This window comes from Grampus griseus (genome assembly GCF_964374135.1).
Source record: "Grampus griseus genome assembly, chromosome: 2".
Taxonomy (NCBI): domain Eukaryota; kingdom Metazoa; phylum Chordata; class Mammalia; order Artiodactyla; family Delphinidae; genus Grampus; species Grampus griseus.
Genome location: NC_139018.1, coordinates 13,355,678 through 13,378,502, shown reverse-complemented (window position 1 = coordinate 13,378,502; position 22,825 = coordinate 13,355,678). Strand labels below are relative to the sequence as shown.

The window sequence follows — 22,825 nt, the reverse complement described above, 5'->3', positions numbered from 1 at the left end:
TGCAAATTATATATCTGATAAAGGACCTGTATCCAGAATATATAAGGAACTCTTACAACTTGATAATAAGATGACAATCCAATTGAAAACAGGGCAAAAGATCTGAAGACGTTTCACCAAAGAAGATATAATAGCTAATAGGCACATGCAAAACAGCTGAACATCATTAATCATTAGGGAAATGCAAATTAAAATCACGAGATACCACTACAAACCCACCAGACTGGCTTTAATTTCAAAACTGCCAACACTAAATGTTGAAGAGAATGGAAAGAAGCTGGAACTCTCATACACTGCTGCTAGGAAGGTAAAATGGTACAGTCACTCAGGAAAACAGCTTAGCAGTTTCTTAAAAGTTAAACATAAACTTATGACCCATCAATTCCACTCTGATGAATCTATCTAAGGAAAATGAAAACATATGTCTACAGAAAGATTTGTCCATGAGTGATCATAGCAGCATTATTCATAATAGCCCCAGAGTGGAAATGATCCAAATGTTCATCAACTGGTAAACGGACAAACAATGGAAAAACTATTTAGCAATACAAAGGAGTGATTACTCATATATATTCAACAACGTGGGTAAACCTCAAACACATTATCCTAAGAGAAAGAAGCAAGACACAAAGGACGACATATTCTATGATCCCATTTATGTGACATTTCTGGAAAAGGCAAATCTATAGAGCAGATAAGTGGTTGTCTGGAGCTGGGGGTAGGAGTGGGGACTGATTACAAATAGGCATGAAGAACTTTTAGGGTGATGGAATGTTCTAACGCTGAATTGTGCCAATGACTGCAATGCTTCCGTAAGTTTATTTAAAACAATTGAACTGTAATATTTACAACAGGTGAATTTTTGATATATAAATTATACCTGAATAAAGCCACTAAAAAATAATAGTAGCATCTTGCTTTATGATAGTTCCTGGCTACCTCCCCGTCCTTCACTTTTATCTCTACCTGATCGTTCTTTTGTCTCTTGTGTCACTTGGTCAGTTTTCATTCCACTTTCAGCATTCTCCTCACTGTGGGGTCCAGTCCCAGCAAAAAGCCCTAGTGGGTCTGTTTCAAGTCTTCACAGGGGCCAGACTGCTCCAGTCCCTTAGACCTTACTTGGCAAAACCCTCTTATTTTCAGCAGCTAATCTCAAATTGGCCAGACAAGCTTTTCAGGAGTCTTGAGGGCTATTTTCGGGTCTCCTGTCCTCAGGCCCCTGGGATCCCCCATTGCTTCCTTCTGCTTTCTCCCACACAGATGCAAATAACATGCTTGCCTCTAGCTGTTGGTAGTCTGTCGCCATTAGCTTGTACTTTGGTGTTCGTGAGTACACCTTGTCATCTAGTTTCACTGTAAATGTTGTGCACGGGTTTTTGGTTTTGCTGTCCGGTTACTGTGTCTTTTTTAATGACAGGATACGAGAAGATCCCAAAACTATACTGCCACTGTTGTTATCATCTTCCCAGACTCTCAGCTGCTGATTCTTACCTTTTCTTCTAGGGAGCTGACAAACCCTTCACTCTGCAGGGTTTTATTAATTTATTTATCAAACTTACCATGTGCCAGACACTGTCCAAACACACAATAATTACTAACGCACTTAGTCTGCCTAACAACACTATGAAGCAGGTACTATTATTATCCCCAGTTTACAAATGAGGAAAGTGAAACACAGAGAGGTTAAGTAACTTGGCAAGGTCACCGCGCTTGTAAGGGGGAGGATTCAAATCCAGGCAGGTGGATCCAGAGTCAATGGTTTTTAACCACTAGACAATGCTGCCTGCCAAGGGTGCATAAAGTGTGTCTGGCCTGGTAGCTCTAGCATTCAACGAGGACTGCCATCCCTGCCCCCCCAGGCCTCCCTGAGATGGGGAAATCTCACCCCTCCCTCAAAGACCAAGTTCAAATGTCAGTTCTTCTAATGAACTTGATGAACGCACCCAGGCAAGTGCTTGTTCCTCCTTCCTCCCCTCCCTCTCCTTCTCCCCAGCAGCCCATCTTTTCTTTATAGTGCTTTTCACCAGGTGTTATAATTATTTGTTGTCTTCCCCATGAGCTCAGAGAACATTTTTTATTCATCGCATATCCCAGAGCTTATCCTAGTGACTGGTGCCCAGCAGGCTCTCAATAAACATACATGGAGTTGAGATGGCAATATCTTCTTTTTTTTAACTAGCTCAAAACGTACTTGAAAGCAGTGTAATTGCATCTTTAAAAAAATCTGTAATTCAGAGGTTTTACCAAGTCTGGCTAATGAGTTTTTCTGAGTATTCTTCAGAAGAAACACAACATCAGATTCTTCCTGGTATTTTAACTGCTTGTTTCCAACATGCAGAGATTGCTGCTTCTGATGCTAATTTGCCAGGGAGAGTCAAAGGAGAACCAGCTCCCATAACCATCAACCAAGCACCTGCCAGCAAAGAGAAGATACAGAAGGAAGAGCTAACTGAACAAAAAGGTACAGTATTTCTGTGCCGGGCCTAGAGAATCACCACCAAAGTCACCTGTGAATAAAAAGTAAAAATTCAAACCTCAAATAGAGAGGAAGGTGGAAAAATCAAATGTCAACTGAAAAAAGCAATTCATTAATTTTTAAAAATCTTACAATTTAATGCAGGATTTTGCTATGAGAACATACAATCATATTGCAGATATCCTTATTGGTGTAAAGATCTATGGCGGACATTGCTATAAAAATATAAAGGCAGGTGTTTGTAAGAAAATTTATGGCCCCCTCACTTTCAATAGAAGGTTCTAGCATTTCCTAAGAAAAGTCATAAATTTTCCAAAGATGTCTCAGTCATTTTCTGGGCTTTAACTCAACCTCTCTGCAACTCTCTCTAAGAGCTGACTAAAAATACCTCTGCAAAAAAAAAAAAAAGTATGGAGAGAAAAATGATGACTTAAAAAGAAATAGGTAGGAAATATCCCTTGAAAAGAGCTGGGGCCTCCACCCCCTGCACCCTGCCCTCATATAAAATATTAACACATTTGACACCTAAACCAGGGAAGGGAAAGAACAGGTTGATGAGATTTGCTCTGGCCAAGAACAGGAATGCTGCGTGCCTTCCCAGCACCCTCCTGCCCATCCACCCCGCTTCCCGGGCAGATACATCTGGACCGGCTCTGTGGCACAGACGTCACTAAATTACCGAGAAAGCTCTCCACAGTCTGACAGGCTCAGAGAGGGTAAAATCTGGCTTCCTCCTTGACCAGACGGGACGTGAATTCCTCCTTCCCGACACACATGTGTCATTTCAATGGCCTGCCCTTGAGGGGCTGCCTACAAAGGCCATGCTTAAACAGGCTCTCAGGCTTCTGTGTCCAACTTCAGCCTGTGAGGCTTCAACTCAAAGCGCTACATACTTGAAAAAAAATGCGGGTCTGGGAGGCTCTGGGAGCAAATGTTCTCAACACTAAACCGTGGAAAATGATAATTCTCTTTCCTGCTGTGGGAACGCTAGAATCCCATCCAGATGTGTACACGCCAGGCTTAAGCAAGGAGGGCTACAAGCACCAATTTTCCACCAAGCTAGGAGCTTCTCAGAAAAGAAAGAGTCTATCAGGCCTGCTTGGGGGGTGTCTTATAATAAAGCCACCGTTATTGGAAACAGTCTCAGAGATAAGGCAGACAGCAGAAGTCCCTATGACCTTCCCAGAAAACGTATTATCTCTTACTGAGGTCAAGGAAACCACTTGATACCTGGCCCCCTTCACCCTCTTCCAACAGAAGGACATCATCTGTGGGAAGAGCTGGACGGTCAGAGCACAGCTCCCCCTAAACAGCAACAGGAGCGGTCACTTCCATGAGGCCCATCTAGGCTGTCTTTTTCTTCCTTACATCCCGGCACCTAGCACAGTGCTTGCACGCTTAGCTGTCAGTACATACATGCTGCGTGAACTAATTTTAAAGAAAACACACAACTGTCAGGCATCTGTGAGCCACAGCCATCTCGGCCGAACGTAAGTTCATTCACTCACTCACTCATTCATTCACGTACACCTGTATACCAGATACTCTCAAGGTACAGATCCCTCCCCAAACCAAACAGATAAAAATTCCTGGAACTTATATGCCAGTGATGGGAGACAGACAATAAACAGATTAGATAAGGGGAAAAAAACACAATGTGGGCAAAGGGTTAGCAAATTCCTTTCCTCTCCTGCTTGAGAATCTGACCTTAGGTTAACTTTCTAGTTCTGTTTCCCTGGAAACCTAATAAAGCTAGAATGTCAATTATGTTACGAGGCAACACTGCTTATATTAAGAATGACCTCTGACTGATAACTTGCATCTGGACTGGAAGGAACTATAAATATCCGACGGGGACAACGCCGCTTTGGGCTTCCTTGAATGTGATGACTTACGACTGAGCATATCCCTCAGGGAGATGTTAAGCCGGGGCAGACCCCATCCCTACTCCACGTGAAGCTCACTCTCTAGCATGTGAGCTGTCACAGGATGAGGGAGGGGCAAAGAGGACAGCTCCTGGGTGGCCAGATGACTGCCAAGAGCACAGCTCACATAGGAGAGAAACCCTTGACACTGCCTGGTTGGCAACTTACGGTTCTGTTCCAGATCTGTCTCCACAGATGGCCAAGTGTGGCCAGTGAAAGGGGTCGGAATGCTTAACTGAACCTAAGAAGATCCCTGGTAAGCACTGTTCGTAGTACATTTGATGCCCGTTAAATACTGAGAAAAACAGAGCAGAGAAAAAGGATGGGTTGGTTGGACCAGATGCCTTTGATGCCTATTCAGGATCCTTTCAGGTCTAACCAGCACGAGCACCCTTCCCAGTCCACCTTGCCTTTGTGAATTAGCTCCTCTTCACTGATTCATCTGCAGGCTCTGCTCAGTCACTTGCTCGGGAAACCTCCCCTAACCACCAGCTCCAGGTCAACTTCATTTTCAAACGGCCTCTTACAGAAATGGGTACCTTGCCGCCTGAGCCCCATCTCGGGGTGTAGTTATACACCCAGGAATATAAGGACCTGGTTTCTCTCTGAAAGCAAGAAGCACGTCTGGCTGCTCACCATTTCACCCGCAGCACCTGGAGAACATCTGGCAGGAGCAGCAGCTGAATAAACACTGGCAGAACAAGTGAATGTTGGAACAAATCGTCTAAAACTAAACAGAGTTGGGCAGTAGTCCTCACATCGCACTGTTATGTTCCTGCTGTGTATGCTCACTGAGGATACTCCTGTTCAGAGCATGACCCAAGAGTCGGCCTGCAATATTGCCCTCCATAAAAGAAAATTCCAGGGTCAATCTCCGGTCGTATCAAGAATTATTGGGAAATATCAAAAAAATAAAGTTAATTTTGATTTTTTAGCCACAACTGTTATATAACCATCTCTTTTGGGGAAAACGTGCAAAGTGAAAGGCTGAATTTAAAGAGGTAGTATCGCCTTCTTCTCCTTTCCTAAGGTGTAAGCCTACTTGTAGTTATTTATCTTCCTGTTGGACTAGAAAATCCACTGGGATCATTTGCTGTCTCAACCCTAGCTCCTAGCACATAAATGTTTGCTGGATGAACAAATAAGTGAATGAATAAACAAAGAACCTCCCCCTTCCCTCCTGCCTCCATTAAAATAGAAAATCACTATCCCGGACAAACGCAAGGTGAAGAACTGGAATAATCTCCGGTACCAGTTCATCTTTCAGGGAATTCCAACTCTGAATGGAGGCTGAAGGAGGCAGCCTACAGCTGGGAGAAACCGTCCGGAGAGGGGCCTTTGTGAGATGCGAGTAACTGCTAATGAGTTCACCGGTCCCCTCCCCACGCCCCGTGCTCCCACCCTACCCCGCCTTGTACTCTGGAAGCCTCAGATGACCTACCCCGTTCTTCTGCTGAAGCCAGGACAGGCCAACGTGGAGGCACCCACCTTGCTGAACGCGGATAACGCTTTGATGGTGCAGGCCTCGAACACGCCGTGGGTGCTAGCGCTTATGCAGTGCAGAAAGCAACTACCCGTCCCCCATAATTCATTCCCTGAAATTTATCACGGAAAGTGGTCCTAGAATTTCATAATTAAAACTGACAAAGACTCCTTTGTTTTCATACTAAACTTTTGATGGCATTAAGGGATGAGCCAGACCTAGTCTACACTGAAACGAAACAGAGGAGACTTGGCTGACGCTTTTTATTCCATAAACAATTACAACTAGACTGGCTTTAAAAGTCCTTATTTTCTCAGCCTGATGGATTCCTTGCGGCTCTGCTGCCCAGAGCTCCATCTTCAAGAAGAGAACACTAACTGGGCGTGGTCATTCTGTGCGAGCGCTGAGAAAACCGGGCGTCAGCAGGGGGAGGCACAGGCCACCAACTAGCTGTGTGACCCTGAATAAGTCTCACTGCCTTGTTTAATTCTCTTCTTTTTCTTTCTTTTTTTTTTTTAGCAGTTTTAGGTTTACAACAAAATTGACAGGAAGGTACAGACATTTCCCGAAGTCCATAGTCCACCTTAGGGCTCACTCTAAGGAAGTGAATAGTGTTGCACATTCCATGGGTTTGGACAAAAGTATAATGACACCTATCCGTCATTATAATGGCGCACAAAGTATTTTCACTGCGCTAAAAAACTTCTATGTGCTGTGTATTCATCTCCCCTCTCTCCCAAACTCCTGGCAACCACTGACCTTTTTATTGTCTCCACTGTTTGGTCCTTTCTAGAATAGCATATAAATGGGATTTTTTATTTTTCCTTGAAAAGAGGGTCAAAGCCTTTAAGTCTATAAGACCACTCATGGTCCTCCACAGGCTCTAGGCGGCAAACTCCCCCGCTAAACACTGTGGCTTTTCTTCCAGCATGGAGCCCTGTCCCACTGGTCCCGCTGAGCGGCCACCTGGAGGTGCAGGAGGACATGTGTAGGGTATTTGTTCATAGGAAGGCTACAAGTTTTGTGTCCCTTGTCACAATGAACCCAGATGCTTGTCAGGTGTGTTATAAACAGAGGAGCCATTTCTTCAGGCTCCTGCTCTGAGCACACCCCAGCACTGCCTTGTGTACTGACGGTCTCCCTGAGCAAAATGTAAACCCCAGCAAGGCAGTGACTGGGTCTGACCCGTTCACTTAGAACAGCGTTTGGCACTAGTAAATAACCTCTGGAGGTTCTTGATAAATATTTATTAAATGATCATTGAATGTGATTTCTCTGGATCTCAGAGTCCTCAGCTACAAAGGGCAGTGATTTTTAAAAATATGCTCTAACCATTTGGACTCCAGGATTTTCAGATTCTATACCCGACCTTCAGCTCAACTATTATGAAAATTTTCCTTATTACTGAAATGACTCATGGGAAGTGCTTGCACAGTCCGCTAGGTTGACCCAAAGTCTTCCAGACCCAGGACTGCTTGAATGACAAGTGGCATCACTGAGGTGGTCCTGGCTGACCAGGCTGCAGGACTCACACTGGTCCGTAAACTTCCCTCCTGAAGCTGTTGTGAATAAAGGAAGTAGCCCACTTACATGGACTCCCCCCCCAACTCCCTCCATCACCCCATCTTTCTCTCAGTCCAATACATACATGGTTCTTGCTGAGATCAGAACGTAGCCTATGGCTGAAAACCAAGTAAAATGAACCAAGTCCGACTGACATGGTGGGCGTGATTCTGCTGGCACTAGACCCCTGCCAAATGAACTACCCTAGCCTTGGCCCTTCCTGATACCCCATCCTTCTCCACACCTGAAGAATAAATGCCCTGCATCTTAGCCTGGTTTTCAGTCTTCCACCATCTCTCCGCCATCCATCCTTCCAGCGAGAACCCTAACTTGGAAAAGGAAATGGGAACTGAAATAACATTTATTTAAAGTGACCCACATCTGACGCCACCACTTCATTCGTGCCGCTCTTTCCCCAATCTAGCTTGTGCTCTGACCATCCACCAAAAGTCCTTTCAAGGTCACAAAGGCTTTCCATATTATCGAATCCAGTGCTTTGGTATTTACCCTTATTAACACCTCAGCATCATCAGGTGAGCCCTTCCTCCTCTTCAGGCACCTTAGGCTTCTACGAGGACACACCCTCGTGGTCCCTCCTACCTCGGGCAGCTCCCCTATGGGCTCCTCCTCCTTGGCCCAACTCCAACTCTTGCAGGTTTCCTGCTGGGTCCTGGGCTTTGCTTCTCTCTTTACGGTCTGTCCCTCTCAGCCCATCCAGTCCAGGGCTTTAAATATAATCAACATGCTGAGACTCCCAACTTATAACTCAAGGTTCAACCTCCCCTGTGCTCATCTATCCTCCTAGTCGACACTGCCACTTGGAAATCTCACAGGCTCTCAAATGATACACATCCAAATCTCTGATTTCCCCTTTTCCGAATCTGGTCCTCCCCTTGTCCCCACTCCATCTAAACAGTTGCTCCGACTGCAACTGGGGAGTCATTCCTGATTCCTCTGTTCCCCTTCCCGCTCCCCCCGCAAATCCAATTCATCACCTAGTCCCCACACCAGTTGGGATCACACATCAACGAACAGCAGTTCTACCATACATCTCCAATCCATCCACTTGTCTTGGTCCCTACTACCACTGTCATCTTTTTTTTTTTTTTTGCGGTACGCCGGCCTCTCACTGTTGTGGCCTCTCCCGTTGCGGAGCACAGGCTCCGGACGCGCAGGCTCAGCGGCCATGGCTCACGGGCCCAGCCACTCTGCGGCACGTGGGATCCTCCCGGACCAGGGCACGAACCCGCGTCCCCTTCATCGGCAGGCGGGCTCTCAACCACTGCGCCACCAGGGAAGCCCCACTGTCACCTTTGATAGTGAGCATCTAATGCCTTGCCCACCACTGTCACCTCGCCTTTGTTTTGGTGACTTGGGGATTTTTCTTTGGACAATCGCTACTCTCCCATTGTACGCCACCACAGTAGATCTGCCTTTTCAGGGTAAGCCAAACCAGGAGAGTCTGTGACTCTCCCCCTTCCAACTCTGCTGCAGCCACACTGGGCTCTTTTCAGGTTCCTAAACACATCAAACTTCCCTGGGTCAAGACCTTACACGTGGCGGGCCCTCTGCTTGCAGCACCCTTTCTCCTGCTTGTGGCACGCTTACTTCCTTCTCATCCTTCAAGTCTTGGTCTCATGTCACTTCCTCAGGAGGCCTGGCCTGACCACCCTACCTAAGCAGGTGCCCTCTGTTATTTGCTGCACCCATTCGTTTCCTAGCATTTATTACGATTTGTAATTATAAACATTGGTTTACTTGTTTATTATCTTCTCCCTCACTAGGCTGTATCCTCCCTGAGAACCCGGACTATGTGTCTTATATTCCCCAATTCAGTACCAAGCACAGTACAGGCACATAGCAGAACTATGTTGGATAACTGACCCAACCTACTGCATGCCAGGTCCTGTGCTGGGAGGTTTATATAGAAACACATACATTACTGTATAAACCTCTGCTCCAACCAGAGTGGTCTCCTGATACCCTGCAGAATATATACAATACTGAGTACAGTTCTAACCCCAGGTTTCTACCAACTAGTTGCAAAGCACCCCTGACTCTCCCCAATCTGTGCACCTACATCATCTCAATCCCACTTCTCCAAAGCTTTACTCCCCTTCCCAAATCTTCCGCCGTCTCAACAGGCAGCCTCCTTATTTGGCTTTCTGGCAACCTGGACTTCCCCTGTCACACATGTACAGACTATCCTGAGACTGCTTCTTTTAGTTAATTCCCTGAGATGAAGTTCTAGGAGGTCAGGGACTTTGTTGTTCTTTTCCGCATTAGAGCCCCAGTGCTAGGACAGGGCCTGGCTCCTATGCAATTAGTCCTCACTAAATGGATGAATAAGTACTTTACTGAATGAATGAATGGGCCTGGAAACCTCAGCTCAGTTACAGTGATTATTAGGTGTTCTTGCACTGTTTACTCTTTTATACAACCATACTGTCGCCTATAAAGTTACTTATTTTCACATCTTACCCTTTTTCTTTTCTCCTACTATCTCCCACAGTGCAGGCTCATTTCTTTTTACTCTCTGAGTCTCTCGAGAAATGTCATGTACCAAAAGTTGATACATACGAAACACTTACTGGAAATGTGTCTGAATTTTCTCATGTTCCTTGCATTTGACTCCTAATGTAAAAAGCAGGGGGCAGTTGAAAAAACAACCACTTCTATCACCGCCAGAAGGAAGACGTACTGAAGGCAAGAATGCAGAGGACAAGGCCAAGTCGCTCCAGTGCCTGGGGAGGCCAGTGCATCGAGCCAAGCCCTCTCCCTCCCCCTCCCTCCCGCCCCCAACAGGGCCTGTGGGAGCCCGTCTGCTGCTACTGTTTCTCTGAGGCCATAAACCCAGGAACCTCGGCAGCCCATGGGATGCCGCAGGCCTCATGGCCCTTCTTCCTGCCTTCTAATTCCAAGCTACACTGAGCAGGGCTGAACAGTTGCAAAGGTCAACAAGATGACTGGGGAAGTTTAAAAACTTTGAAAAGTCAATGCATAGTGCTAATTAGAGGTCTATTTAAAGCCAACAAATGCATAGTGCTGACTGACTGTAATAACACAACTCCAAAAAGCCCTCCATCCCACTTTATTCCCTGGCCTGGCTGCAGGCACGTGGGGGGCAGCCCAGAGTCTGACCATATTGCCTGACTTCCTACCTTCTCCGAGGATCTCCCACACAGAACTCCGTGATGCACCCTAGGAAAGAGGACGACCCAGCGGGTACACTTCCCAGACACTGACGCTCATTTGCCTTCTTGCTTGAATTTATCCCCACCCTCCTTGAATTAAAACCAATTCAGAACCAGGGGAAACACACACTACAATCCATTTGGCTTACCCAGTACACCTGACATGCTGGAGCAAGAAGCAAAGCTCCTTGAAATGTCCTTGGCTACCCTTTGTTTATAAGATATAGTTCAATATTCCTAAAATAACGTGGAGTAAATAAATGGCCTCCCAAACCCAAGCTTCTCTGGCATTGTGGCCTCAAGGACTCAAGGAGGGGCAACACTTCTCAGAAGGCTGAGGGGAGCCCCAGGCTGAGGCTGTTTCTCTGCACACTGCCCAGAACACCCAGTGCTAGTGCCTCACACCAGGCGGCCCCGCCTCCTTTCTCTGAAACACTGGGGTGGCCCTCGGTGATTAGGGGTTACCCAAGCTAATTGTTACGCATCTCGAGCAGAGCTGGCTCACACCAGCAGTCATAAACGAGGGCCCTTCCTTGAAAACTCTGCTGTGTGAGGCTCTGCAGTGAAATGAGTGACGCCTGCTTCGAGAACGTCCACTTCAGCTGGAGCCCGACCTTCCTGTGGTCCCACTTCCAGCTGGCAAGCCAGCCGGGCATCGTCATCACTGGAAGTTACAGTTTCCCCCTGCCTGTTTGCCTGACGCTGCACCAGATGCTTCCACATGCGTTCTCTTATTTGCGCCACACGCAGCTCTCTGGTTCTGGCACTATTTTACAGATAAAGAAACGGACATCCAGCGAGGAGAAGGGCTGGTCCCTTATCCGGTCCTCTGGCTCCAGCGCCCTTGCTTCCCCTCATCCGAGTGCCTACCGTGGGTGAGGAAATTCGAAAAGCTCAGAGGCAGTAGCCCTGGCCCTCTGCGGCTAACGCGCTCTGCCTCCACCCTCTGCACAGCCTCAGCAGGACGGTTTTCTCATCCACAGCAGGCCTGCTGCTGCCACCCAGAGGGATGAGAGAAACCCCCGTGAAATCGACGTGGGTGTGTGCCAAGCCAGACCACGCCCAAGGACACTGGGGCTGGGATGATGACAGGTGCTCTCTCCCTCCCAGGGGACAGGGGGGAAGGGGGAGTGAGGGGGCAACAAGGAGAGGGAGGGGAAGGGGGTGAGGCAGGAAAGAGAGGGGGAGGAAAGGAGCGGGGAGAGGGGCAGGGGGAGGAGGAGAGAAGAAGAAACATATGATTTGTGACAGGCTGTAGATGAGACATGAGGAAAAGTGTGATGAGAAAACACCAATTCGTGGAGGCTGGGGACCATCCCCCGGCAATGTCTCATCCCGGGGTCAAGCGCTCCCTCACAAGTGAGGCTGGATGGTGGACAAGGCCACGGTTTGAAGGTTGAGCCAAGGCCCTGCACACAGCATTTCCCCTGCAGTGGGGGCAGCACTGAAAGGACTGAGGTCGGAAGCCCGGCAGCCAGGTCACCGTGCGTGTAATAGAGGTGATGCTGTTTACACCGCCAACCCCAAGGGCGGTGGTGGGCGTGGAAGATATAACGCCATGAGGATCAACGATGAAATAAAAGTACTTGGTAAACAGAAGAGGGATCTAAGGGATCAGAGCGGCCCAGGAGCTGGTCCTGGCGTCAGGTTCTTTCTGAAAGAGACCCAAGTTCACGGGCTTGGCAACTAAAAGGCTGAACATATTTAAGTGTATTTCTAAAGAAAAAGGTACGCTTTACCAATTAGTAACTCTTATTGCCAAACTCATCTAAGATGCATTTTCCTAACCCTGAAAATCAGTCAAATCCTGTCAATCCCAGATATATATATTTCTAAGTTGTAGAAACACAAAAAGGGAGCGAGACGACGAAGGAGCAGAGCAAACGCATTGGAAGATGGGAAGCCGCTGGTGTTTAGGGATGGCTCCCGCCTCCATTTGCCCCCACTTGCTCCGCAGAGACACTGGCGGTACGCGTCCACTGATGAATGCCCCCCGGGTGTGGCTCTTGGGCCCCGAGTGACCCACCGTGTAAGTCAGCAGCCCTGACAGCGCTTGGCATGTCCAAAACCTCCCACTGGTCTCTCTCCTTTCGTCCGTGTTTCGTGGTCTCAAAACTGGCCCTCACCTCCACCTACCCACGTAACCTCTTGTTACCGCTTTAGAACACTGCAGCTGACAAGAGCCCTCCAGGGTGGCCGGCTCAATGCATCACTGGTCTTTAGAGCCCAGGGAGAAGACCAAGAGGACAAGAAGAAACGAAGAGGGGCTTCAAAATTAAGCAGTCCCTTAACTTTGACTATGTCAATGGGAACCTTCTTGAACTTGGGTAAGATAAAATGAGACATGAGCCAGTAAGCAATTCCCAGCATGTAATCCATCACCTAGTGCAAACCTCTCATCATTATTTTTTAGTTGGGCTCTGGTGGGCATCCAGAGGTTCGGGGCAAGAGGACAGAGCCCCATAGCCCCGCTTCTTCCTCCTCGACCAATAAGCTTCAAATAGGAAAATAAGTCATCCGGCTGGTCCTTATCAATCTCACACAAAACATTTTCAATAGAAGGTATTGGTTTGGGACTCCTGAAAGCCCCAGGGAAATTCATTCCGGCCTCTGGACTTGCATATCAATCACACACACTCACAGGTTAGAGGGAGGGAAAGCCAGGGTTGGAGTTTCCTCTGTGATGACACTATTTATTGTGAAGAGGGAGAATAAACAGAAAAAATATTCTACGTTCCCTCCCTTCTCTCTCTATTTATAACAGCAAAGAAACTAGAACTCAAAACTCAGTCTAGAGGACATGCACCATCACTCAGACAATCTCAATCAGTGACAGATGAGATCAAACTCAAAAGCATCTATGCCAAAGCTACCAAGCCATTCCAAACTTTGGGGTGTTTATTGCAGCCTTTTGTGGGTCCTGCCAATCTGAACCTTTGGAGCAAAGCAGGCCTTCTCCACAAACAGTTTAATAGGATTTGGAAAATAAGCATTTACTCCCCCAACAAATGGGAAACAGAAGCACGTGGCTCTGGGCAGGTGAAATCCCACTTCCATGAGCTACGCCCCAAGGTTTGAAGCTCTTGAAAATGAAGAGGGAGCAACTCCCCTGTTCAGTTATCCAATCTGCAGCTTAAAGCGCTATTGGACTATTCCTGAGGAAGGGGCCTCCCACGCACAGCCTAGGAGGAGCTACGGGGGAACCAGATACCTACTGTTGGTCTCCATGCACATCTATCCTGCAGCAAAATGTCAAAACAAGGGACAGCTGAAGAGATTTGGAAGAGTATCATTGCATTTCTCATAAGAGCAACACGAAAAGGAAAACAAGCATCAAATGCATGAGAGAGCTATCCCTTACGTGCAGGCTCTTAAACCTTTTAAAAACTCTTTTCAAGGGCAGCTCAAGGGGAAAATGTACCTGTGTGGCATTACAGCCATACTCGCTTTCATAAAAACCGTCTGAAATTTGGCAAATCCAGTTCTCTAAACGGATCAGCCATTCAAAGGCAGGTGATCCTGTGGGCCAGGGTTTCCGATCCATTCATTTTCCCCACAACAAAGCAGGGAGGCCTGTGCAGTACCATCCCAGGGAGGCAAGGGAGCACAGAGCATGGGCCCCATTCCCTCCTGGTCCCGGTGCTCCACACTGTGACTCGTACTCATAGGGGGGCCTCCTCCCTCCCCCCACCTTCAAATCTCATGGGAAAGTGAGGACCCAGGTGGAGAAGAGACAAAAGAGCCTATGCTCATTCTTTTTTTGAAAAAAAATTTATATTTATATTTAAAATTGCTTTACGATAAAAACTAAACTGAAGACAGCATTATAAGGATTCTACTTTCCTTCTTTAGGAATTTGATTTAGAAAAAGAAGAAGGCTTACCCATTTTTGAAATAGAGGACATGGGCTCTCTGTAGTCCTGTTTCTAGGAAAAAACCTAGTTCTTGATCGTGGGGAGCAGAGCCAGGCTTAGGACTTCTGTTTTGAATATTAGAAAGTATTACCTAGAAGGGGAGAAAATCGGAAAACTAATCAGATCCACATGCAAGCCTGCCTCCTTCAAACCCTGTCTCTAAATGCACTGCAGGACTTGAAAAAATAACTTCTGTATGCAAACATCAGTGCAAGGCACTGAGGTAGACGTGTAGCGATAAGAAAAGCAGAGAGAATGACTTCTGTGAGACAGGGAACAACTGCTAACCCCGGGCCACGTGTGGCCCTCCTGGCACTGAGGACAGAGGAGTGAAGGGTGCTGATGAGCGCACGGTGCCAGGAGAAGCATTAGAGGTGGAGTGGCTCTGCCGAAGGTCAGGATGTTGACAGAGAGGCTGAGTGACACAGAAGCCAGTCCAGCAATGGACAGAAACAGTCATCATCCACCAATGGCTGAGGTCACTGATGGGTGGCCCGCGGCTTCAGCCCTCCAGAGTTTGATGAGCTTCAGAAAGAGCTGGAAGGTGCCATGATTGGCACTGGCTCTGGAATTAACCAGAGAGGGCAAATTCACCAGGCTACAGAGCTGAGGCCTGTGGACTGGGCAGCAGCCACCTATTCTCAAGGGGAGAGTTGAGAAAAACCACCTCGACTCGCCCTCTCCCCAAACTTGACCTCTTGTCAGCAGATAACAAGGTTTTAAAGGTTGACGTGTTTAGCCCTGCCAGAAAGACTGCCAACTAGTCAAGAGAAAGGCTTGCAAGTTGAGGGGGATACAGTGAAGTGTAAACACTTAGCTACGGTTACAGAGGCCGCTCTCCTTAAACTCACAAGTCAAATGAAGCATTTATCAACCAGAAGCTACTGTGGCCCATTTTAAAACCACAGGAGTGCTCTCCAAACATGCTGCCAACATCTGCTGAGTCAGCAGCTCTCCAGAGATCCAGCTGTTAGCCAGACCCCAAATATTTCAGAGGCCTTGAAATTATTCTCCAAATGGAGCTGAAGGAATTGCTGGTTCTCTACCTTATGAGCTTTAGGGAGGGAAAAAAAAGTAGAAGACACACAATGAACAATACATTGTGGAACGAAAGCCGGGTGGGCAACCCTTGCCTTTGAACTACATCCCCGCATCTTATCAAAACTGCCTGGCTCCTTCTTGACTTAGCCCTTGGCTCTGCAAGTGCTAAGAGGTAGGTAGGTGTTCCTCCTGCCTCTGAGAACTGTCATTTTTGGCTTCACCCTCACCCATCCTCGAAGTGCTGGAGATGCACAGAGTGCGGTTCTGGGCCCTTGTCCTTCTCTGTGAAGTGTCTCTCAAGATGATCTCATCCACTCCTCAAAAATCAGCTACATGCTGCCGAATCCCAAATTTATAATCTCTAGTCCAGACTCTCCCAGACTCATATATCCAACTACTTCCTTGACATTTCCACTTGGGGGTCCAATGCTGAAACTTTAAAAAATTATCCTCCATTTGCTTTTGATAATAGTTTTAAATTTTTTTAAATGCCATGGTTATTTTAAAGTGAAAACAATGTAGTACAGTACAAAAAGAAAATTAAAAATCATCTCAAAATTCTACCACATAGAAATAGCCAGTGAACATTGATTGAACGATAACCCAGCTATCTCCATGTACGTATGTATCAAGAGGAGAGAAAGATAATAATCATTTTACAAACATTGAGATTGTTATACATACTGGTTTTAATTTTAAATTTAACAGGAGAAACTAAAGTGTGACCAAAGTAATCACTCAACCTCAGAAAAATGTGGTTTTTTTTACACATAGTTCATACATTTATGTCTCTCTGACGTTAAAAATATGTTATATTTATTACATGTATGCATGTGTGTTATATGTATGTGTATATAGACAGAAAGACAGAGACAGGGAGACAAAGAAAGAGCCAGAGAAAGGACAGAAAGTAGGTCATTCTTTTATCTACACAGTTCAACACCATACAGTATCTGCTGACCCAGAACAAAAGTGAGGAAACTGACATATTCATACTACCTTCTCCTTTGCCTTCTCCTCAGCCTCTTACTTTTGTTATAGTACTGTTTTTTATTGCCAAGGTACCTAACAATTATGTTCTACTCCATAATTGTTTCTCATCAGTTCTATAGCAAAATGCATTTGAGGGGCAAGATAGGGGTAGAGGATCAAGAGGTACAAACTAGTACGTATAAAATAAATATGTTACAAGGATATTTAGTACAACACAGGGAATACAGCCAATGTTTTATAATAACTATAAATGGGATATAACCTTTATAAATTGTGAATCACTATGCTGTACCCCTAAAACATATAATACTGTACATCAACTATACCTCAATCAATCAAATGCATTCATTGTTTCTTTAATTCTTTATTTTCAATTGATGCTTGCTTGGTGGAATATTGCCAAAAAGGGCTCGTGGATGCTACAGGCCCTGAATTCTTCCAGGTGTAAGAATGTCTGTCTCTTGTCTCTGTTCCTCTAAACCTGAGTATGACATTCTCAGATTTCCCACTTTCTCTCCCTCAGAACATGGCAGACGATACTCCAGTCTTCCAGCACCGACAGTTGCTGTGGACAACTCGGAAGCCAGCCTTACTGGTCTCCCTGCAGACAATCGGCAAAGAGCAGTCCTTTTCTCCCTGAAGTCTAGAAGATCTACCAGGTGTTGTCTTGCCGCTCATCATTCTATGTCAGCTATTCTTGGAACACAGTATGAACTCTCAATCTAAAACTTCAGATCTGCAGTATCAAGTAAGGCACTGGACTCGGGCTGCCATTCTGGGTTCAAAGCCCAGGTCCACTACTATGGGCAAGTCACAGTCTCTAAAGTTTTCTCATTGGTAAAATGGAGATGGTAATAGAATTTTTCACTTAGTGAAGTCCTACGAACTAAATGGAATAATAAATGGATAGAACACTTAGCACAGTGTGTAGCAAGTGCTGAATAAAGCCTTACTTTGTTGAAGAATTTCTCTTTGATTATATAACTGCATTTTCTTATCTAGTCTGGTTTTTTTCCATTTTCTTTTTCAGGAATACTAATTGTGTGCACTGTCTTAATTACTGTAGCTTTGTACAATAGAAAGTTAAGAAATTGGGAAGTGTGAGTCCCTCAACTTTGTTCTTTTTCAAGATTGTTTTGGCTCTTCTGGTCCCTTGCATTTCCATATTAATTTGTGAATCAGCTTATCAATTTCTGCAAAAAAGGCAGCTAGGATTTTAATGGGGATTGGGTTGAATTTGTAGATCAATTTGGGGAGTATTGTCATCTTAACAAATTAAGTCTTTTGTTCCATGAGTGTAGGACGCCTTTCCATTTATGTAGGTTTTCTTTCATTTCTTTCAACAGTGATTTGTAGTTTTCAGAGTATACGGTTTGAGCTTTTTATTATCCCAATGCATTTTAATCTTTTTGATGCTATTAGAAGTGGAATTACAATTTTAATTTCATTTTCAGATTGCTCATTGCTAGTGTATACAAATAAAAGTGATTTTTGTATATTGACCTTGTATCCTACAACCTTGCTGAAATCATTTATTATTTATAGTATTTTTTGTGTGAATTCCTTAGAATTTTCTATATACAAGATCATGTCATCTGTAAATATAGTTTTACTTCTTTTTTTAAAAATATTTTATTTTTTGGCTCTGTTGGGTCTCTCTTGCTGCACGCTGGCTTTCTCTAGTTGCGGCGAGCAGGGGCTACTGTTCACTGTGGTGAGTGTGCTTCTCATTGTGGTGGCTTCTCTTGCTGTGGAGCACGGGCTCTAGGCGTGCAGGCTCAGAGGGCTTCAGTAGTTGTGGCACGTGGGCTCAGTAGTTGTGGCGCACGGGCTTAGTTGCTCCACAGCATGCGGGATCTTCCCAGACCAGGGTTCAAACTCACGTCCCCTGCACTGGCAGGCGGATTCTTAACCACTGTGCCACCAGGGAAGTCCCTCCCTTTTCAATCTGGATGCCTTTTATTTCTTTTTCCTGCCTAATCTGATCTTGGAAGGAAAGCATCCACTCTTCCACCATTAGATATGTTGTTAGACATGGGTTTTCACGGATGCCTTCTATCAGGTTGCGGATATTAATTTCTTTTTTTTTAAATTTTTCTTTACTTCTATTCCTAGTTTGTTGTGTGTTTTTGTTATCATGGGGATTGTTGGACTTTGCCAAATGAGTTCTCTGCATCTACTGAGATTATCATTATCATGTGGTTTTTGTCTTTTATTCTATTTATATGTTGTATTACATTCATTGATTTCCATACGTTAAATCAATCTTGCATTTCTGAAAAGAATCTCGCTTGCTGGTATATAATTCCTTCTCTATGCTGTTAGATTCAGTTTGCTGGTATTTTGTTGAGGATATCTGCATCTGTATTCATAAGAGATACTGGTCTCTGGGACTTCCCTGGTGGCGCAGTGGTTAAGAATCCTCCTGCCAATGCAGGGGACACGGGTTCGAGTCCTGGTCTGGGAAAATCCCACATGCCGCAGAGCAACTAAGCCCGTGCACCACAACTACTGATCCTGTGCTCTAGAGCCCAAGTGCCGCAACTACTGGAGCCCACGTGCGTAGAGCCCGTGCTCCACAGCAAGAGAAGCTACCGCAATGAGAAGCCCACACACCGCAACAAAGAGTAGCCCCCACTCACCGCGACTAGAGAAAGCCCACGCGCAGCAATGAAGACCCAACACAGCCAAAAATTAATTAATTAATTAATTAATCAATTAATACAAAAAAAAAGAGATACTGGTCTCACAAAATTAATTAGGGAGTGTTTTACTCCTCTTTTCCTTTCTGAAAGCTTCTATAGTACTGGCCTCATTTCTCCCTTAAACTGAATCTCTCTTCATTGAATTCACCAAGGAAGCCAACTTGACCTGTAATTTTCTTTATGGGACGATTTTTAATGATAAAGTCAATTTCTTTAATTCATATAGGTATACTTGAGTTATCTATTCTTTCTTGAGTGAGCTTTGGTACCTTGTGTCTTTCAGGGAATTTGTCTATTTTCTACAAATGATCAAGTTTATTTGCATAAAGTTGGTCATAATTTTCCCTTACAGCCTTTCAATGTCTATAGATCTATAGAAGTGCCTCCTTTTTTCTGGGTATTGATAATTTGTGTCTTCTCTCTTTAATTCTTGTTCAGCTTATTAATAGTTTACACAAATTTTATTGATCTTTTCTAAGACTCCAGTTTTGGTTTCACTAGTTTTCTCTACTGTTTATCTGTTTTCTATTTCACTGATTTCTGTTCTAATCGTTCTTATTGCCTTCCTTCCGCTTATTTTGGCTTTAATTTGTTCATCTTTTTCTAGTTCCTTGAGTTGGAAATGTAGATCATTGATTTGAAATTTTTCTTCTTTTCTACTATACACATTTAATGTTATAAACTCTTCTATACATTTTGTTTTCTATATCTTGAATCGCTATTATTAGGTATACACACTTTTAGGATTATAATGTCTTGATGAATTGACTCCTTTTATTATATCTCCCTTTATCTCCTATAATATCCCTTGTTTCTAATTCTACTTTATGATATAATACAGTCACTCTAGCTTTGTTTTGATTATTGTTTGCATAGTGTGTAATTTTACCTTTTATCTACCTATGTTTTAATATTTAAATCATTTTCTTGTAGATAGAAAATCTCTGCCTTTAAATTGGGGTGCTTAGACAATTTACATTTAATATAATTATTGACATGGTTGGAATCATCTTGCTAGTTTTTGTTTTATTGTCCCATATGTTCTTTGTTCCTTTTTCTCACTTTCTTCTTTTGTTTTTTTTTGGATTGATGATTCCATTTCATTTCCACTATCAACTGGTTAATTATGTCTCTTTCTTATTTTTTAGTGGCTGCCCTAGGGTTTATAATATAGATCTTTATAACATCTCTAAGTAATATTACGCCAATTCATATATAGTATAAACACCTGATAACAATATACTTCTATTTCCTCCACTATCTTTTTTGCTATTGTTGTCACACATTTTACTTCTATATTATAAATCCCATAATACCTTGTTCATATTTTTGGTTTAGGCAGTCGATTATCTTTTAAAGAAATTAAACATAAGAAAGTCTTCTTTTTTTTTTTTTGCGGTAGGCGGGCCTCTCACTGTTGTGGCCTCTCCCATTGTGGAGCACAGGCTCTGGATGCACAGGCTCAGTGGCCATGGCTCACAGGCCCAGCCGCTCCGCGGCATGTGGGATCTTCCCAGACCAGGGCACAAACCTGTGTCCCCTGCATTGGCAGATAGACTCTCAACCATTGTGCCACCAGGGAAGCCCAACCATTTTCTCTTCAAATAGTTCTTCTGTTCCAGTTTCTCTCTCTTATCCTCTTGGGGCACCAAATACATATATGATATTTTACCACAGCCCTTGGATGCTCTGTTCTGTTTTTTTCCCACTCTTTTTAATTTTCTTTTTGTGTTTCTCTTTGAATAATCTCCATTAACCTATCTTCATATGAAAGTTTTTTCTTAGCTCTTTCCAGTCTTCTAAAAGTTATCAAAGAAGTTCCTCATCTCTTATATCATGTTTTGTTATTTCTAGCATTTTAATTATGCTTTTTTAATAGTTTCCTTCTCCTTGTTGAAATTCCCATCTGTTCCTGCATGTTGTATATCTTTTCCATGATATCCTTTAACATATAACTCATGGGTATTTTAAAGTTCCTATCAGATAGTTCCAATACCTGGGTCATTTCTGGGTTTGGTTTTGTTTATTGCTCGTCACAGTGATTTGTTTATTCCAGTTTGTGTGTGTATATATATGTATCTTATAGTTTTTTTTTTTTTTTTTTTTTTTTTTGCGGTACGCAGGCCTCTCACTGTTGTGACCTCTCCCATTACGGAGCACAGGCTCCGGACACGCAGGCCCAGTGGCCATGGCCCACGAGCCCAGCCGCTCCGTGGCATGTGGGATCCTCCTGGACTGGGGCACGAACCCATGTCCCCTGCATCGGCAGGCAGACTCTCAACCACTGTGCCACCAGGGAAGCCCTTAATTTTTTATTTATTGTTGACAATTGTGTATACAGAAATAAACTGAGTTAAATAATATTTACACTTGAAAATGTGTACCCCTTTTCTCTTATCAGGCCCTAAGTGTTGGGGATTGAGTCAACCTAGTCAGTAGTTGAGCTGGAGCTGGGTTTTATTGTTTCTATAGTTACCTCCAATGCACCACGGGCTTCAAACTCCTCCAGCATTGGGCTGCTAACTGTGGGACTTGGGATTCCAGAGGGTTTTCCTCAGTGTTTCTATCCCACCCTCAGTTTTTAGCAGTCTCTGTATGCTTCCACTACAGAGGAGTTCTCTCTCCACATTCATGCCTCTTTCCCAGTAGTAGTCTGCTGTTGTGTAGTACTTGGTGCTGTGTTTGTTATGTGGCTGGTGGTGGAAGGGAGAAATTCTTGGTTCTCCTGGTCCAGCCTCAGTCTTAAGAAGGGTCTCTATACCAGAACCTCAGGGATGGGGCTCATCTTCAAGGGCCCCTTTCTGGGCATCTCCCTCCTAGCTCCTGGAATGCCTTCCTGGGACAAAAGCCATATAACTTCTACCCCAGAGAAACTTTGAGCATGATTACACTCCTAGGAGTCCAGATTCAGCCCAAAACTGAAGCCTCTATTTATCACTCCATCTTATAAATACAGCTGGTCCTGTATCCACGGGTTCCACACCTGCAGATACGGAGGGCCGACTGCACTACGCCATATTACATAAGGGACTTGAGCATCTGCAGATTTTGGTATTCACAGGGGGTCCTGGAACTAATCCCCTACAGATACCGAGGGGCGACTGTAACGTCATCCAGCCAGCTGCCCAAATCAGACACTGGGGATTGAGCCTTGAGACCTTGACACTCTCTCACATCTAATCTATTACTATTTTCCTCCTAATTATTTCTCAAATGTCTGTATATATCCATTTCCACAACCATAACTTTCATCAAAGCTACCATCACTTCCTGTTAGATTTCTACAGCAGCCTCCTAAATACAGTCTCCATGTCCTCTCTTGCACCTTAACTTCCTTTCCACCTTCCACAAGCAGCCTGAATAATTTTTTAAAACACAGTCTGGATCGTGTTACTCTTATGCTCTTTCTCACCTCTCATATATCAGCTTGATTGTCATTTCTCAGAAGGGCCTTCCCTGAGCACTAACATAAAGCAGGCCTGCCTCTATTATTCCCTCCCACAGCAACCTATTCTATTCCTTCAATGCATT

The 22,825-nt window shown here is 44.6% G+C and overlaps 1 protein-coding gene across 3 annotated transcripts in view; it reads right to left on the bottom strand.

Moving 5' to 3' along the window:
* The window catches only part of TTC7B (tetratricopeptide repeat domain 7B), a 237,585-nt gene that overhangs the window by 149,104 nt on the left and 65,656 nt on the right, over positions 1-22,825 (bottom strand). For all 3 annotated transcript variants that reach the window (XM_082647696.1, XM_082647697.1, XM_082647698.1), the window contains exon 5: positions 14,525-14,646. In XM_082647696.1, coding sequence (XP_082503822.1) covers positions 14,525-14,646 — 122 coding nt within the window. The remainder of the gene's footprint in view (positions 1-14,524; positions 14,647-22,825) is intronic.